General features: G+C 37.5%; 1 protein-coding gene and 1 pseudogene across 3 annotated transcripts; both read left to right on the plus strand.

The window, feature by feature from the left end:
• Positions 1-7846: 7846 nt before the first annotated feature.
• LOC147555070 (putative aspartic proteinase GIP2 pseudogene) lies at positions 7847-9802 on the plus strand (annotated as a pseudogene). Its single transcript, XR_015234869.1, has one exon. The product of XR_015234869.1 is annotated as a putative aspartic proteinase GIP2 pseudogene (transcript).
• Positions 9803-11789: 1987 nt separating this feature from the next.
• Positions 11790-15898, plus strand: LOC147555071 (uncharacterized). 2 transcript variants are annotated; one of them, XM_086663540.1, is made up of 2 exons: positions 11790-11910; positions 11961-15898. In XM_086663540.1, the coding sequence occupies exon 2, from the start codon at positions 13414-13416 to the stop codon at positions 14875-14877; it is 1464 nt and encodes a 487-aa protein (XP_086519666.1). In that variant the 5' UTR covers positions 11790-11910; positions 11961-13413; the 3' UTR covers positions 14878-15898. The 2 variants fall into 2 exon arrangements, with proteins under 2 accessions (XP_086519666.1, XP_086519667.1); XM_086663541.1 differs by lacking the exon at positions 11790-11910 and having other exon boundaries at positions 12224-12916; positions 13087-15898.
• The last annotated feature ends 497 nt before the right edge of the window (positions 15899-16395 follow it).

The raw sequence follows: 16395 nt of genomic DNA on the forward strand, positions 1-16395 counted from the left end.
GTCCACCATTAAAGTATTATAGAACTAACTTGTCCAATTTGTCGAATGGTATTTCCATTAAGGAATAACGTCTTAAGATTGTTGGACTAATTAGTTTAATTGTCCTTCTCGAATACACAATTCGATAATGATTCCGTTCGACAAGTTATGTTACGAAATTAATAACAATATAAAGTATAAGTTTTATGACCGAGTCGAGTATTGGATACTCTCTCCTTAAGACGTTATTCGTCCCACAATGGTGCTAAGCCGGGTTGTATATACGAATCGTCTCCCAGGATAAAACAGTCTTACCTTCTTGAAGCGCAGCACTTCGTTCTTCAAGAAACTTCGAACCAAATACGTAGAGAACTCTCTTAACTTCTTAGACTTCTAATGCAAACTCTAAACTCAGAAAACTAATTGATTTTTCTATCTCTAAAATGAAATCTGGATTATGTATATATAGATGATGGTGACTACATGGAGAGACATAAACCTAGAGATGTGTCTCTCCTAATTTTAATTCAACCAAGGCAATTGTTCAACCAAGACAATAGTTCAACCAAGGTAATGGTTCAAATTGCCAACACAATGTAGATACACGCCACTTAATAAAACAAAACTTAAACAAATGGTGGTGGCTGATAGTGAAGAAGAAGATGAAGGTGGAATATGGTGAAAGAGAATATGAATCTGTTTTATAGTCCCCCAGCTAAAAATGATGTACTCCATAAGTCCAATCATATTACAAGCTATCCATCACTTCTTGGTGTAGTGGTTGGACACCCACTCTGCAACATGAAAATCCCAAGTTCAGTTCAATTGAAGTGGAAATCTCAGATTTATTGTACTTGGATATAAATAGAGTAATTTAGTCGGTCTTTAGACTGGCCTTCAGGCTCTGTAGCATGACCCTTGAAGAGGCTTACATCAGACAGTTACAGTGCATATTCAATTCATAAATCTTGATGTATATTTGTATTATACTAGGTATGCACGGTACAATTCATCGAATGCGATAAAAGTGTCATAATGTTACACTTCAACACACAAGTTGACTTATAGATTTTTGTTTGTTCGTCATAGTTTTTTTTTTTTTTGAGAATAGTTTCTTATTTATTCTCCCAATACTTTGATTTATCGATATTTTAATGCGGCATTATTGTAAAAGATGTAAGTGACAAATATTTGTACAATTGGTTACTCAAAAATATTGTAGTGGTACACTTGTTTTCCATTTAAGCTTCACTTCTCACTACAAATTACGAGCTTCTCCGTGTAAGATAAATACTAAGTTGTTCTATAATCTTTATCCATCTTCTCTCCTAAGAGTTGATCGACAATTGAACCCATTTGACCATAGGGTTGACCAACGATTTTCTCAAAGGTGTAAAATATGAACCTGTAAATTGAAAATTTAATTCAAATATACGTAATAAATTAAAAGAAATAACGAATTCAACGAATGTCCACAAATATTTGTGAAGAAAAGAATATCTAGCATGAGAGTACTTGCCTGTACAGTTCTTAAGATGGTTGATATTCATTTGTCGCATGTGCGGATCTAATATATTTTTCTACCCATTTTCTGAAGTGTAGACAGTAGATATAGGTTAATATATATATATATATATATATATATATATATATATATATATATATATATATATATATAGAGTCAAACATTTGAGACAAAAACTGCATTACAAGATAGATTAATTATTTGGAGGTGAGAAGTATGAAATTGAAAAAAAATGTAAAAGAAAAATAATAACAAGGAGTTGGGAAAATGAAAGACAAATTAGAAAGTAAACACATTCAAAAACAGAAAGTTTTCTGGTGGTGTCCCAACCGTGGAGAACTCTAGTTGCACGGCTATCTCTTGTAGGTCTAGTTTCCAAGTTTAACGAATTCGATGACATGCCTTCACTGCAAAAGATCCCGAAATTGGAAGATCGTAATCGGTTGGACTGGAAAAAAAAAACATACCATCTAATTCACAAATGTCACCCAATAGAACAAAATAACATCTTTGATTGTTTCTATATGCCTCAAGAACAATCTCAGTGCATATGTCGTAAGACGATTCCACGTATTAAAGCGGGACTAACAAAAACCAAAAAAATGAAAATTTGTATGAGCGTCTTAGAAAAACTCTGTAGAGAGGATAAAGAGATAGGCAGAGATCATAAGATGAGAAAAGGAATTAATGGTGATGAAGAGAAACAAATACTTTAATTAAGTCTAAAATGGTTTGAGATCAATTTTTCTCTATGGACCAAATATATTAACTTACCGAGGAACATGTTTGTCACCTTCATGAACAACTTGTGAAATTACCAAGCCCTTCAGTACAATACTTCCTCCTCAACGGCTCCAATCTAATACAAAATTTAGATAATTTATAAAACTTGAAATGGACTGAAATTATGATTTTAATAAGAACCTATTCCAAATCATGGTCAGGTTATAAACATTCAAGAGTATTCGCAAGAAGAGCTCCATTGTAAGGTCATTCAAACCGTTCATTTCACTCCCACTACCATAAGCTTTAAGCCCAAGTCCTAAGCCTTTAATCATTTTCTCACCATTGCAAATCTAAAACTTCACCTAGGTTTATAGCTTTAGTTTTGTTATCAACCATCAACCTAAAGAGAAACATATGAAAATCCATGGTGAGAAGATAAAGTACCTATGAAGTTAAAAAAAAAAAAAACTTAGACTAAATTAGAGGAAGTATCTGGAACCGTAGACATGAGATTTATTACTAAAGAGTGTTCATTAGGATAATTTTTTTTTAGAAGTGTTCATTAGGATATTAGGGGGGATATATTGATGTGCCTAGAAGGTTACCCTAAATAGGTCTACACCCGCAAGTGCACGGGTGTCAAGTTGTAATAAATTCCGGTAAGACCGGTTCGTTCCTCAGAGACTAGTTGAACCTATTCTAAAATTAGGAAGTAATAAGATTTTAAAATGATTTGGTTTTGGTTTTTAAAATAAAATATTAAAATAAAATTACGGAAAGAAAATAATTACAAATGATACAAGGAACTCAAATGGGGGAGAGCCTAGGGTTTTCTGAATCCGTTCTCCTAATAATTCTAACGATGATTCATTATAATTTAATTAGCAAATTCTTTATATAACTCAGATTTTTAGTCCATGAATGGTCTAAAAATCCGGAAGATTTTATCATGAAAAACAAGAAAAATTGATTAACAAATCATATCGATAAAATTATTTATGAAGAAGTTCATCTAAGACCCTAGATAGAGATTAGTTAATCATGATGAAAGATTTAAAGGTTAACTATATAAAAAGTGGGAGAAAAATAGAAAAAAAATTGAATTTCTTACTGATTTTCCAGCCAAACAGAGCCTTAGGGAAGTGATTTCCTTCTGATTTTCCACTGTTCTGCCAAACGCACCCTCTGGGAAAACAATTTTCTCGTCTTCCCGGAAATATTTTCCCTGTGAGAAAATTATTTTCTCACCTATTTTCTCATCTTCTTCAACCTTCTTTCTCTCTCTAACTTTCTGTTTCTTTTCTTATAAACTCTCTCTAGCTTTTCCTTTCTGTCTCTTTAACTTAATTAACCGGAATCAATGAAACAAATCGAAATTTCTTTAAAACCGAGAATGATTTCACTATTAATCTCTCTCTCTCTCTCTATTACAACTTCCTGTTTCTATCTCTCTCTGTAATCTCTCTCTCTCTCACTAAGAACAAAGACTACATAAAAAAAATAAGAAAAAGAAAAGATGATGATGATAAAATCTCTGTCTCTGTTTTTCTTTTCTTCTTGGCCGTGAGAGATGATGATGGCAACTCTCTCTCCTCTTCTTCTCTCTCTCTCTAATATTTCTCTTTCATCGAGCTGGAGAGGATCAGTTTTTGACCCCCCAATCGAGATGATCAAACTAAGATGATGCTCTCGGTTTTATACTTCCATGACCGGGTTTCTCTCTCTCGAATATTTTTCATCTTCTTTCCTTCTTCTTTGAATATATTCTCCAATCTTTCTCCCTTTCCAACTCGGTTTCTATCCATCTCTATGTGAATTCGAAATCCTCACTTTCCTTTTCTGTCCTTCTTTCTATTTCTGTTTCAGTCGGTCGGAATCTTGGTGAAGTCTCCGTTTTAAGAAGTTTAGACAGCTCTCGGTTATAAAAGGAAGAAGAAGATGATGACGTCAGCTGACGTCATCGAGTCGGTCTGGGCTGTCCGGGTCACGCGTATATCTTGGTGTACCTCTGGACGTGACAGAAAGTAGCCCGCGCATTCCCTGGTCCATTCGATTTCTTGCCGGATGCATGCCACGTGTCCCTCTTGACTTTTAGTATACCAAATTTGACCCGAACTTTGACTTGCTCTAATTTATTCATCTGGACTCCGATTTGACTTCCGTTTTCGCCTACGGGTTCGTTTTGGACTCTACTTTCCATCCGAGCACTAATATTGACCAGAATACCCTTGTCATTAAAATGACCAAAATGCCCCTCAAGTATGTCTTTATCACGATGTTTCCGCATCGAACTCCGTAAATGAGACCTGAGAAGGAAAATCAAACAAATCATCAGAGTAACCGCTCGAACTGGACTAACTAACCCGAGTTAAGAGATTCAAATGAGACTGTTTCATGTCTCATCATATATGTAATGAGAAGAAGTTATTTTCAGCTGTTAGACTGGTTTGGTATAGACTATCAGAAGTTAAATTATATGTTAAAGAGGATGCCAAGACTAAGTTGGTAAGGTTTGTGCAGTAGTTCTAAGGCTAAGGCCATGAAATTGTGTAATGATGATTAGCATGGATGAAAGAAATCATTAGAGTGACAAATCTGTTAAATGTTATTCTGAAGGCTACCTAATAGCTTATGGTTGTTCTGATGAAGCGAGTGTTGTTACCATCACAATAATATATTTCACTGAATAAATAAGAAGATGCAACTATCAATAACAAATAGTAATAAATACATAAAAGACGATCATACCCTGCGGAACGGGAAGAACAACCACCCCACTTTGCCAAACTTTCAATTAAATTATGATGTTCATCAAGGCATTGAAATATATCATTCAAAATGGAATATCCCTTTTCCTGAGAGGCTAGGAAGAAAGAGTGAGCAAAGTTTTGATCTCCTCTCTCTTTGGAAGTAAAACGCAAATCACAAGAACAATTATCCCTTCATTTAACAACTCTTCAGCGTCAACTATTTTTATCTCTGCCTTAAGTTCGTCATAGTCGACAAATTTCATAATTTTACATGTTTCTTTTTAATAATCTAGGAATATCAAACGTGTTAAAGTTAACAAACAACTATCGAACATTCAAGATCTAAGCCAATAAATATTGAAGAAATGACCACCAGAAAATTAAAAGAAATTTAAAAACACATACGAGAAGGGGAGCTTAAGAAATGAATTAAATGGTAAAACTGAGACACTTCCATAAATTGAAGAAGATGAAAATCTATGCACATGAATACAATTTGGTTTAACTATGAGGTAAAAGTCCTAAAAGTATGAAATGTGTTGATTTCCAGTCTTTAAGGTACAATGGAGAGGAAGTAGGTACAACAAACATATACGACACCCTATATGACATATTGTCAAACACCTTAGGTACAACAAAAATATACCTGAGGTACAACAAAAATATACAACACCCAGATGAGATTGTCAAATACCTTCACGGATCACAACATTCAACCACTACACTATGGAATGAGTAAAATTTAGCTAGATATATGAAGAAAGAAACTAAGTATTAAAGGAAGGAACAACACTAAGACTTCATCTACAATAACATATATTTTTGGAGCAAAAAATTACCATATTTAAGCATGGAATACTCAAAAAGGGCGAACAATCGAGAGAATTTCCGGCAGAATTTAGAGCAACTGAAAAACAAATGAATAAGGATTTCATAGCCAAGGGTTTTGTACCTGTTAATTGATGAAGATGAAATGGTACAGTGAATGAAGGAGCTTGGTGGAAGAGATAGAGGCTGGGGGCGATGAAGAGAGAGTTAAGGATAGGAATCGGCCTTGATTGAGCGAAAGACATTGAAACAACCGTTCGTTCCATGTTCGTTCCATTTAGCCGTTGATTTAATTTAAGGGTTGGTTACATGTGAGATTCGTTTTGAACGGATGAGATTATATGCCTATGTGTCTGTACAACTCTACCATCTAGGATCATTTATTTTGTCCTAGTCACAACTTTTCTGTTTTGTAATATAGATTTTAGAGTTATTTCTTTTTTGGCCCCTACTTTGTGACCAACTTCCTTTTTGACCCCCTGTTTTTTATAAATTCAAATTAGATCTCTTTTATTAACATCGTCATTTAACTTTAATAGTTATTTTTTTTGTTTCAATAATTGCCCTTCTTATAAAGTGATTTTTTGCTACAAACTAGGGGGCAATCTCTCCCCCCCCTACACACACATCATTTTCTCGCCACCTGGTCATCTTCTCTGGCAAAGGTCGCTGACCGACTAAAATTTCTGGCGACCTTGAAACTTATTATTATTATTTTAATCTCTTCCTCTTCTCTTTTTTTTCTTCAACTCTCTTTAATCTCCCTATCTTCAATCTCTATTTCCTTCCCCGGAGAAATCAGACCTTGAAGATCTGGGTTGAACTAAATTCGGTCTGGTTTCGACGAAAGGACTCCTCCCCTTTGCCGGGGCTATAAAGAGGGAGGGTAGAGAGAAAGAGAAATTAGAGAGAGACTAAAAAAATTAAGTTTGAAGGTCGCCGGAAATTTTGGCCGACGATGACCTTTGCCGAAGAATATGATGAAGTGGCGAGAAATGATGTGGAGAAGAGAGGTGATGAAATGGAGGAGAGATGAGGTGTGTTTTATGTTTTTAATTCTGTAAATAAATTTCATTTTGGCCCCCTTGTTTGTTCCAAAATAGTTAGCACTTTTTTAGAAATTAACACATATTTAAAAGGGAGTCAATTTTGAATTAAAAATCACTTTTTTAAGAAGGACAATTATGAAAACAAAAAAATTAACCATTAAAATTAATTGACGGAAACAAAAGGAGGCCTGGAATTTACGAAAAAGAGGAGGTGAAAAAGGAAGTTGGTCACAAAGTAGGAGCCAAAAAAAATAACTCTATTTTTTATGATGTGTCAATACATTGTAATAACTATAGTATGTCATTTCTAAAAAAGAAAACCATATTACAATTGGTCAACTCTATTTTTCTTTTTTATAGATTGGCTTTGAAGAATGAATACATTTGACATTGATACATTATGAATATAACACATAATACATCATGAATTTGAGAAGCACTATAAACGCCAATTAAGACACCTTGGACCCTAAAGTCCATGTAAAGACTCTTAGGGTCATCCTAGGAGGCCTGAAAGCCCATCTACCTCTACTTTTACTGAATTTATTGTCTAAATTACATGAGATAAATCTTGATAGCAAAATATTTCCACCGAGACTCGATCCCACGACCTCATAGGCTTAAGAGAGAGTATCCAACTCCATGAGACCAATATTGGGCCCACCATTTCTTTTTTTTGAATAACATCCATCAAAAGACTAAAAAGTTTACAGAGTTGATCATTGAATACAAACTATCGACTACACAGAATAACCCAAAGTCGGTAAAAAGGAGACCAAAAAAGTAAAAAAGTTAACCATAAGGGGACTAAATTACAACAATTCTGCGATGAGGGGCTGACTAGAAGTTGCCAAGTTATGCGCATCCTTGTTGCAAAGTCGCGGGCAGTATGCTGGCAACACTCCGTGCAAACGGGTGTATTCCACGAAGGTCGTTGATTTCATTTGATAGTCTCCAGGGCACCTTCGGATCAACGGTCGTGATTTCATTTGAGTTAGGCACTGTTTCAGTCGATTTATTGGATCCACTTCGTCTTGTTCCAGATCTGGACTGTCTACGAATTATATGGTCTCTCTAATCCTCGAACAATCACGGAACATGTGATAGGTGGTTTTGAGCTTACCTAGTCCACACAATCTAGTCCGCCATTTCTTGTACACATAAATACTACTCCACCTTGCAGAGTCGCGGTGAGCTGGTGACTAATAGGACAAGGGAAAAAATTGTCATTTCACAACATCCGTCTTAAATGGCGGAATGTGACATGTGCCTACCTCTTGAGTCTTGAATAGGGCCGCCATTGTTGAAGCGCCCTACTCAGGCTACTTCCACTGAGGTGTTCTTTCTATGTTATTTCTTCCCCCAACATTTATCTATCTATAAACTCCCCCCATCTATCTACAACTCAATTACCCATCTAATGGCTTCTTCTTTTTCTCTCTCTAAAACTCTCATTCTCTTTTTCTTATTCATTTCTCTCACTAACTCTCAACCTCCTTCCTCTTCTTCCAGACCTCACTCTATCCTCCTTCCTGTCACAAAAGATCCTTCAACCAAACAGTACCTAATCCAGATCTACCAAAGAACCCCTCAAATCCCTATAAATCTAGTACTTGATCTTGGCGGTCTATATCCATGGGTTGACTATGACAATGGCTACGTGTCATCATCCTACCGTCGTACCCTTTGCTTGACACCCCAATGCCCTCCTTCTCTCTCTGAATCTTGCGCCGACTGTTCCCCCGGTTCTAAACCGGGTTGCGGTAGTAGAAACGAATCTTGCACAGTTTGGCCCGATAATACCGTGGCTCGATTCGCTACCGGCGGTGAACTTGCTTCGGATATAATGTCCGTTAGATCCACAGATGGGTCTAACCCGGGTCCGAATGTTACGGCCCGTAACGTCCAATTCGCTCGCGGTGGTCTCTTAGATGGGCTTTCTAAAGGAGCTAAAGGAATGGTTGGTTTTGGTAGAACTGAACTTTCATTACCTACACAATTCTCACTTGCTTTTAGAATACCTAGAAAATTTGCTCTTTGTTTATCATCTTCATCAAAAGGGGGCATTATTGTTATGGGTGATGGGCCTTATGTGATGCAACCCGGAATCGAGCTCTCCGGTTCACTTGTGTACACTCCTCTTTACGTCAACCCGCGTACGACTGCTAATGTTATTATAAAAGGTGCGCCTTCGTCAGAGTACTTCATTGCCGTAAACTCAATCAAGATTAACGAAAAACGAATCAACCTGAATAGAACTTTGATAACTATTAACAAAAAAACTGGATTCGGAGGGACGAAAATAAGTACTGTCGAACCTTATACCGTGTTGCAGTCATCGATATACAAGGCGTTTACTAGTGCGTTTGTTAACGAAGCTAAAGCTAGGAATATTACTGGTGTTGCTGCGGTTTCCCCTTTCGGGTTCTGTTTTAGTTCGAAGAATATTGCGAGTACTAGGCTCGGAGCTGCAGTCCCAACTATCAATCTCGGCTTGCAAAATGGAGTAACTTGGAGCATATTTGGGGCGAATTCCATGGTCCAAGTTAATAATGAAGTTTTATGCTTAGGATTTGTTGATGGTGGTTTAGAACCAAGAACATCTATTGTCATTGGTGGGTATCAATTGGAAGACAATTTACTGCAGTTTGATATACCAAAATCAAGGTTAGGGTTTAGCTCAACATTGCTTGGAAGACAAACTACTTGTGCCAACTTCAATTTCACTACCAAGGGTTAGAGGAGTACTAATTCTTCTTTGGAGTTTTTAATCCGGCAAAAGCATATCATTTCTGCAATGTTTTATCAAACATTTGATACTTTTTTACTTGTAATTTTTTCTTCAGAACCGATAAGCTTCAAATCATAGTCTGTTTAGTAGAAAGACGTATATGTAATCTATTACGCAAAATAAAATTCAGATGGTATCTGGTGAATTTATTAAACGAGATACATACGGTTACCAATATATTTCAATGACGCGACATAGCTTATGTGTTCATCATTATGGATTATTTTGGTCTAATTCAAGTGTCATACGATTCTAGATTGTAATTTGTAAATATGTCATACAAAACCTAATTAATCCCACAATAAGGGGTTCACCACTTGATACATCTTGGTCCCACACATAAATAAGACAACAACTTGAGCTATGAGTCCATGACCATATGGGCATTGCATAATTGTGGATATATGTCATTTTCTAGATCTATAAGCAAGCAGCCACACTTGACTTTCCTTCTATCCTCCTCTTCCACCCCATACATATCAATGCCCTTCATAACCATTTCTCCCCATTACAAGATTCACACATCCTATTACTAAATCCATGGCTTCTTGTGTCTCATCTCTTCTCTATTGCCCATCGTCCTTCTTCTACCCACCATCACGCTCTCGTTCTTCCCGTCACGAAAGATGTTTCGACGAAATTCTATCTCACTCAAATCAACCAAAGAATTTGGGTTTGATCTTGAGGGACTTCTTTGATATATTCCTCGGCATGTCATTACTGTTTCTTTTTTTTTTTCCTACCTTTAAAGAAGTTGATCAAAGGTTGATTATCACCTCTTTTAATCTGGTACTTGATGTTGCTTATTACCCTCCTTTGCATTTTGAGGAAGCATCTATGTTCATTTTAAGGTGCCAAAGAGCTTCAAATAAATCAAAGAATGGCAGCGAAGGAAATTATTCTAATTTCTAAGTACGATTTTTGTATGTCTGTACCACGAAGCAATCTATTGGGTAAAGGTGGTTATTGAGTTAGTAATTGATATTACTACAAAAAAATACACACATATTGGTCTTTGATGTGTGCCAATTCGATTTTTGACCAGACAGGGTCGGCCTTGGGCCTAGGCACTCCAGGCGGGCCGCCTAGGACCCCCAAATTTAGGCCCCCCCATTTATATAGTATTCCGGGGAATTTGGCCAAAACTTCCTAAGAAATTATTATTTAGGTGAAAAAAAATACATCAAAGTTTTTTAGGCTTCACCTCCCTAGTAGCAATTATGTAATTTTCTATTTTAGTGAAAAGACCAACCTAACCCTAGTCTAAAAAAATACCTTGCAAACAACTTGCACTACCTTGCAAACACTTTGCATTGTCTTGCAAATACCTTGCAGAACCTTGCAAACACTTTGCATAGTTTTTGCAAACACCTTGGATAACCTAGCAAACACCTTGCAGAGCCTTGCAAACACTTTGCTGAGCCTTGCGAACACCTTGCATGACTTTTGCAAGTCATGCAAACACCTTGCAGAGCCTCGCAAACACCTTGCATGATTTTTGCAAACACGTTAGATAGCCTTGCAAACACCTTGCACTGCCTTGCAAACACCTTGCAAAACCTTGCAATGAGCTTGCAGTACCTTGCAAACAACTTGCACAATGATGTGGCGTTAAAATACCACATTGAGATCACTTAACTTGGATGAGTTAGTTCGTTTCGGGTTTTATTTCTAATAATTTATGTATTTTTCTTGTTAGGAAGCTTATTTGGAGTTTGGCATTACATTCGGAATAAAACGAAGCAATTCGTCACATTTTCATCTCATGTGGAAGAGAGCGGAAGGAAAGAGCGTCAGGGGTATTTTGGTCATTTTGTGAAATTCAGAGGTTAGATGGAAAGTGGAGTCAATGGTGAGTCCGACGGCGAAAACGGAAGTCTGATCGGAATTCGTACGAAGAAGTTATGAAATAAAGAAGCCAAAGAGCATTAGAGAAATCTATAGGCACCCCTTTGTTTTCTTAATGAGAAGTAACAGCCCAAACCCAAGTCCATGAGTCTAAAGAAGAAGGACCAAGTAAAGATTCTGTGAGCACCTCCTCTCTAAAGGGTCAAAGTCAACTAATCTAATGGAGGTGGTCAAGTCAAGAGTTTCAATTTTAGTGAAGGAAGAAATAAAAAGAAAAAAAATCTGAATAGATGCATCATCTTCTCAATCAAAGCATTAGGGTTTAGGACTTTTTGGAGAAAAAGGGGAGAAAGGGACTAGTGCCGGCCATCTCTTGGCCGGCAGATCAAAATCGCCGGGAAGAAGACGGGAACAGCAGCTGCAACTCGGGTCTAGGGATTTATCATTAGTCTTCAAGAGAGCAGCTCGGTTTTTGAAGTCTTCAGCAGCAACTCGGAGAACCAGAGAGCACAGCAGCACGGGATCTTCATAGGAGCAGCTCAAGCTCGGATTGAAGCTAGGAGGGGACAGAGATCGCGGGATTTCACCAGCTGCGGGCACGGGTCTTCACGGGACGGAATATACTTGGCTCGGAACAGTCGGATTTAGCCAGACTCTTATGGAGTTAGCCGGATTTGATCATCTCCTTAGCCGGTTCTTCTAGGGTTCTCCGACCATCTCCTTGGCCGGAAACTTTAGGGGTTTTACTCCTAATGTTTTTGCCTTGCTTTGTCTTATATTTGATTTGGTTTTGAGTGTTGAAATCTCAGAGAGAGAAAGCTTGAAGGTTGCTTTCATGGTGGACTGTTCTTGAAAGGAAGAAGATGATACTGACTGATAAGGGGAGGTCAAGTTCTGCTGAGAGGACACCCATTGTATACTGTTAAGAGGACCCCTGCATTCTGTTACAGGGAGATCGACAGCACTTCAACACATATATTTCCCGTCGATCTTAGTCTCGCGCCTCATCGGAATAGGGAGATTCTCACCTTAACTTTCTTTGTTTTCTTCCCGTTTATTATTTGTATCGCCATGTCTAGCTAACTTTTGTAGTCGGATACTCGTGAAACATGTTTTGATGTGACAAGAGTTTTATTGCTTTTAATGATAAAATCTTCCGGGTTTTTAGACCGTTCATGGACTGGAATCTGAGTTAAACCAAGAGTTCGTTGACCCATCCAAGTACATGGGTGAAGTTAACTAACTTTTTATGCTTATAAGATCATTAGTACTAGTCACTATCGACTTTGTGGATCGAAGTATCCCTCTCATTCGATTCTTGCTCGACTCTTCCCGAATCTCTCACCTTTAGTTTAGTTAGTCTTATTTGTTTATTTATTTGAAATCAATTAAAAAAAAAACCCCAACTTATTCTCTTTTTGTTTTTAGTCTGAGTTAGTGACTGACACTTAAACCGGTGAGTTAGACTCTTTCGGTATTCGAATTACCCCCTATCCTTGAGGATCGATCCCGGTCTTACCGGAATTATTACTTGACGCCCGTATACTTGCGGGTGGAGACCTTTTAGGGTAACCTTTTAGGCCCATCAAGTTTTTGGCGCCGCTGCCGGGGATAGGTTTAGTAGTTTGGATATTGTTTGTTCGTTTTGTTCATCAGTTTAGTGTTATTTGTTAACTTAGACGTTTTTGTTTATTTTCGTAGTTTCTGACTCTTTCTTATTTTCAGGAACTACTCTAAGGAAAAAGCCGAAAAAAAAAAGAACATAGGAGCGAAGGAAAAGAAAGGAATCAGAAGGAAGAACGAAACGAGAGGAGCATTCGCTAGTATCGTATTCTATCTATTTCTTTCTACTTGTGTGTAATTGGTTGGTAGTTTACATTTATAGCTTGTGTGTTGTTCCTTGAACATTGTGAGATCATGGCACGTTATTCTAACGGTTGGTCATTCAATGATGATGATGATGACCTTGATCTGAAGAGTTCCATCATTACCCGACCTGATATGACCTTAAGAGAATACCAACAGTTGCGTAGAGCTGAGCTTAACCAACGTGGTATGACCCTAGGAGAATACCGACGGGTTAATGAGGGGAATAGGTCAATTGAGCCTAATCGACCTGGTATGACCTTCGGAGATTATCAACGAATGTGTAGAGATGATCCGATTAGTGAGAGGAATAGACCATCTGAACCTGATCGATCTCGTATGACACTAGCAGAATACCGACAGATGTATATAGATGGTCAGATTAGTGATGGATATCGTCCGACACCATATATGTATGAGAGACCTTATATTCCACACTATTCTGAGACCAATGACTTTAGAGGCAGGTATGATCCTAGTATATACGGAGGGAGTTATTATCAAGAGTCTTCATTTTATTACACTGGTGAGCCTTGTTATGAGGAGACTCTTGAAGATAGATCTCGATCAGAGTCCGAGAGTCGTCTTATTGAGATGATGTCACAATTTGCTACTCAAACGAAGCAGAGGATTGAGTCCTTAACTCAAAAGATAGAGACGCTCGAGTCACAGTCATTTGTCGACGAGGAAGGGGTTTCACCACCCCAAACTCAAGAGGGTACTAGGTACGATGACGAGGGTAATACGTCTAACCCTAGTACTAAGTTAAATGTCGATAAATCTACTGAGAGGACCCAAGAGCCCGAAAATATTGATGACCTTGTTTCGTCTTTACCTCAACTTTTATCGTCTCATTATGATAGGACTATACCAGACTTTGATGTTCAGGATGATGGCTCTATGAGCAAGTTTGAGGATGACACGATTATGAACTATCCGATTTTTGACACATGTAAGGAGTCAGTCTTAGATGCAATGCTAGGAAGGCCTGATATTATAACTGACTGCGAGGCTCCAGATGCCTTTGAGGATGTTGATGACATAGTAGTTAGAGACATGTTGGATAGTTTGTCAGACTATTTACCTAAGGAAACCATGGACCTTGACTTGGTCCCCGAGCATACTGCCTTACCCTTAGAGTCTAGTTCGACTTTCCACATGATCTCAAACTCGGTTGTTGATCCCTTTTGGGACATTTCAGACGTCTTTCCAAAGACGTCTATGGACATAGTGGATATTCTGTCCACTAAGCTTCCAGATGATTTTTTGCCTTCGACTGATATTTTGACCCTTCACGTGTACGTCGATCCTTTTGATGATTTCTTTGTTGTCGTTCCTTCTATTTATGCCTACTTAGTGGACTGTGCACCCACTAAGTTTGGGGATGGCTTGTTTTCTTTTATCGTCTCATGTGCACTTTACATTTCTGATCTTTTTGTGAGACGATTAGCACCGGCATATAGCTTTCTTTGGGTTGACCCCCAAAATTTCCGTCTCTTATTGTATGATCTTTGACTGATTGAGATGGGTCTTGATGTTTGTGGGTATCATCTCTGGAAACCCTCCACGAGACAGAACTCGTGCTCTTGTGAAAGCAAGAGAATCAACGGCTAATTGCATAGCTCAATGCAATCGTGTGTACCCGCGTTAGTGGTCATTTTTATGGTCATGATCTTATGTGTTTCATTCTAATATTGCTTGTTGATCATAGGAGCATTTCTTACTTGTTTAGCTTCTGAGGCATAGTTTGTTCCAAGTTTGGGGATGGCGACGAGCTCGACATCAACTTGGAACCTGTTCATACACGACTCTCGGTAGTAGTATCTCTTATCTCCTCCGGCTATGGTAATATCTTTTCATTCTTCTCTTTAAATTAATATGTCTTATCTTTTGGTGAGTATATGGTTGAAACATTGAGGACAATGTTAGTTTTAAGTTTGGGGATGGGGTATGACTTTCAGCCATGACCATGGGGTTTCAAAAGACAAGAGGGTTCAATAATTCGACCAAATTTGAAAATTTTTGGGTAGATTTGATATGACTTTAGTGGTATGCTTAAGTATGTTGATGCATGTGTTTCAGTTTTGGTGAATGTTATGCATGTTCTTAGTCTTTTTCATGAATGTCGAATCCTTTAGTGTTTGTTTTCTGATCATATGAGTAGCATCATAAGGAAAAAGAAACATTTCTGAGGGACCTAGAAGAGTCATTAGTGGAGACTTAAACCCATGTGAGATATCTGAGCCTTTATATTGTTTTCGAGTGTACTCTTCTGCGCTAACTCTGAGTAGAATGAAGAGCTACTCAACCTCGTAACTTTTAAAAGAGCTTAGACGATCTCATGAGCTCAACTTTCTTAGCCACTAGGAGTGACATCAGGATAGCGACCTTACTCTTGTAGTCCATGAAACCCGATAATAGTGTCAACTTTAGGGAAACGGATACTCCACCATCTATTCATCATCCTACTCCTGAGAATGAAGACATGATAGTTATAGAAAGAAGAATGTGAAAGCAAAGTGCGAAAGAAGAAAAAGTTGTTTGTTGAGAATACTAGTGTTAGTATTTGTTTGTTATGAAAAAAAAAAAAGTGAAAAAAAAAAGTGAAAAAAAAAAAAAAAAAAAAAGAAAAAAAAGAAATGAGTTTATGTGTTATTTTATGCTTATATGTGTAAGTTATGTGGGAAATAAAGTGTTCAAAGCAAAAAGCTAAGTTTAGAAGTTGTTTGAACGTTCTTTTTATTGAAGGAGTCGACATTCTCGGGATCTCATCACTTCCATCTCATTACTTGTATCCGTTGACCTTTAGGAAGCATTGTTAGAGGGTATCGTGGGTGAGAAGGGTGAGTGAACTTCCCCATTCCATTTTAGTGGTTATTTCCATTCTTTAGAGATCATTTCGTTCTAAAACTTGTTATCCTCGTTTGTTTTGTATGTGTTGAGTTTCTCTTTATTCCATGCTCACACATTAGAGTGAACCGTATTATCTATTTTTGAGTGATTTCATGTTTAAGAGTGTATAACCGTGAGGCT

This window comes from Eschscholzia californica, unplaced genomic scaffold (genome assembly GCF_041429995.1).
Source record: "Eschscholzia californica isolate CP2 unplaced genomic scaffold, dmEscCali1.0.p SCAF_2, whole genome shotgun sequence".
In the NCBI taxonomy this organism is placed as follows: domain Eukaryota; kingdom Viridiplantae; phylum Streptophyta; class Magnoliopsida; order Ranunculales; family Papaveraceae; genus Eschscholzia; species Eschscholzia californica.

Coding starts and splice junctions, on each gene's coding strand:
- LOC147555071 (XM_086663540.1), top strand. CDS start 13,414: ATGGCACGTTATTCTAACGGTTGGTCATTCAATGATGATGATGATGAC.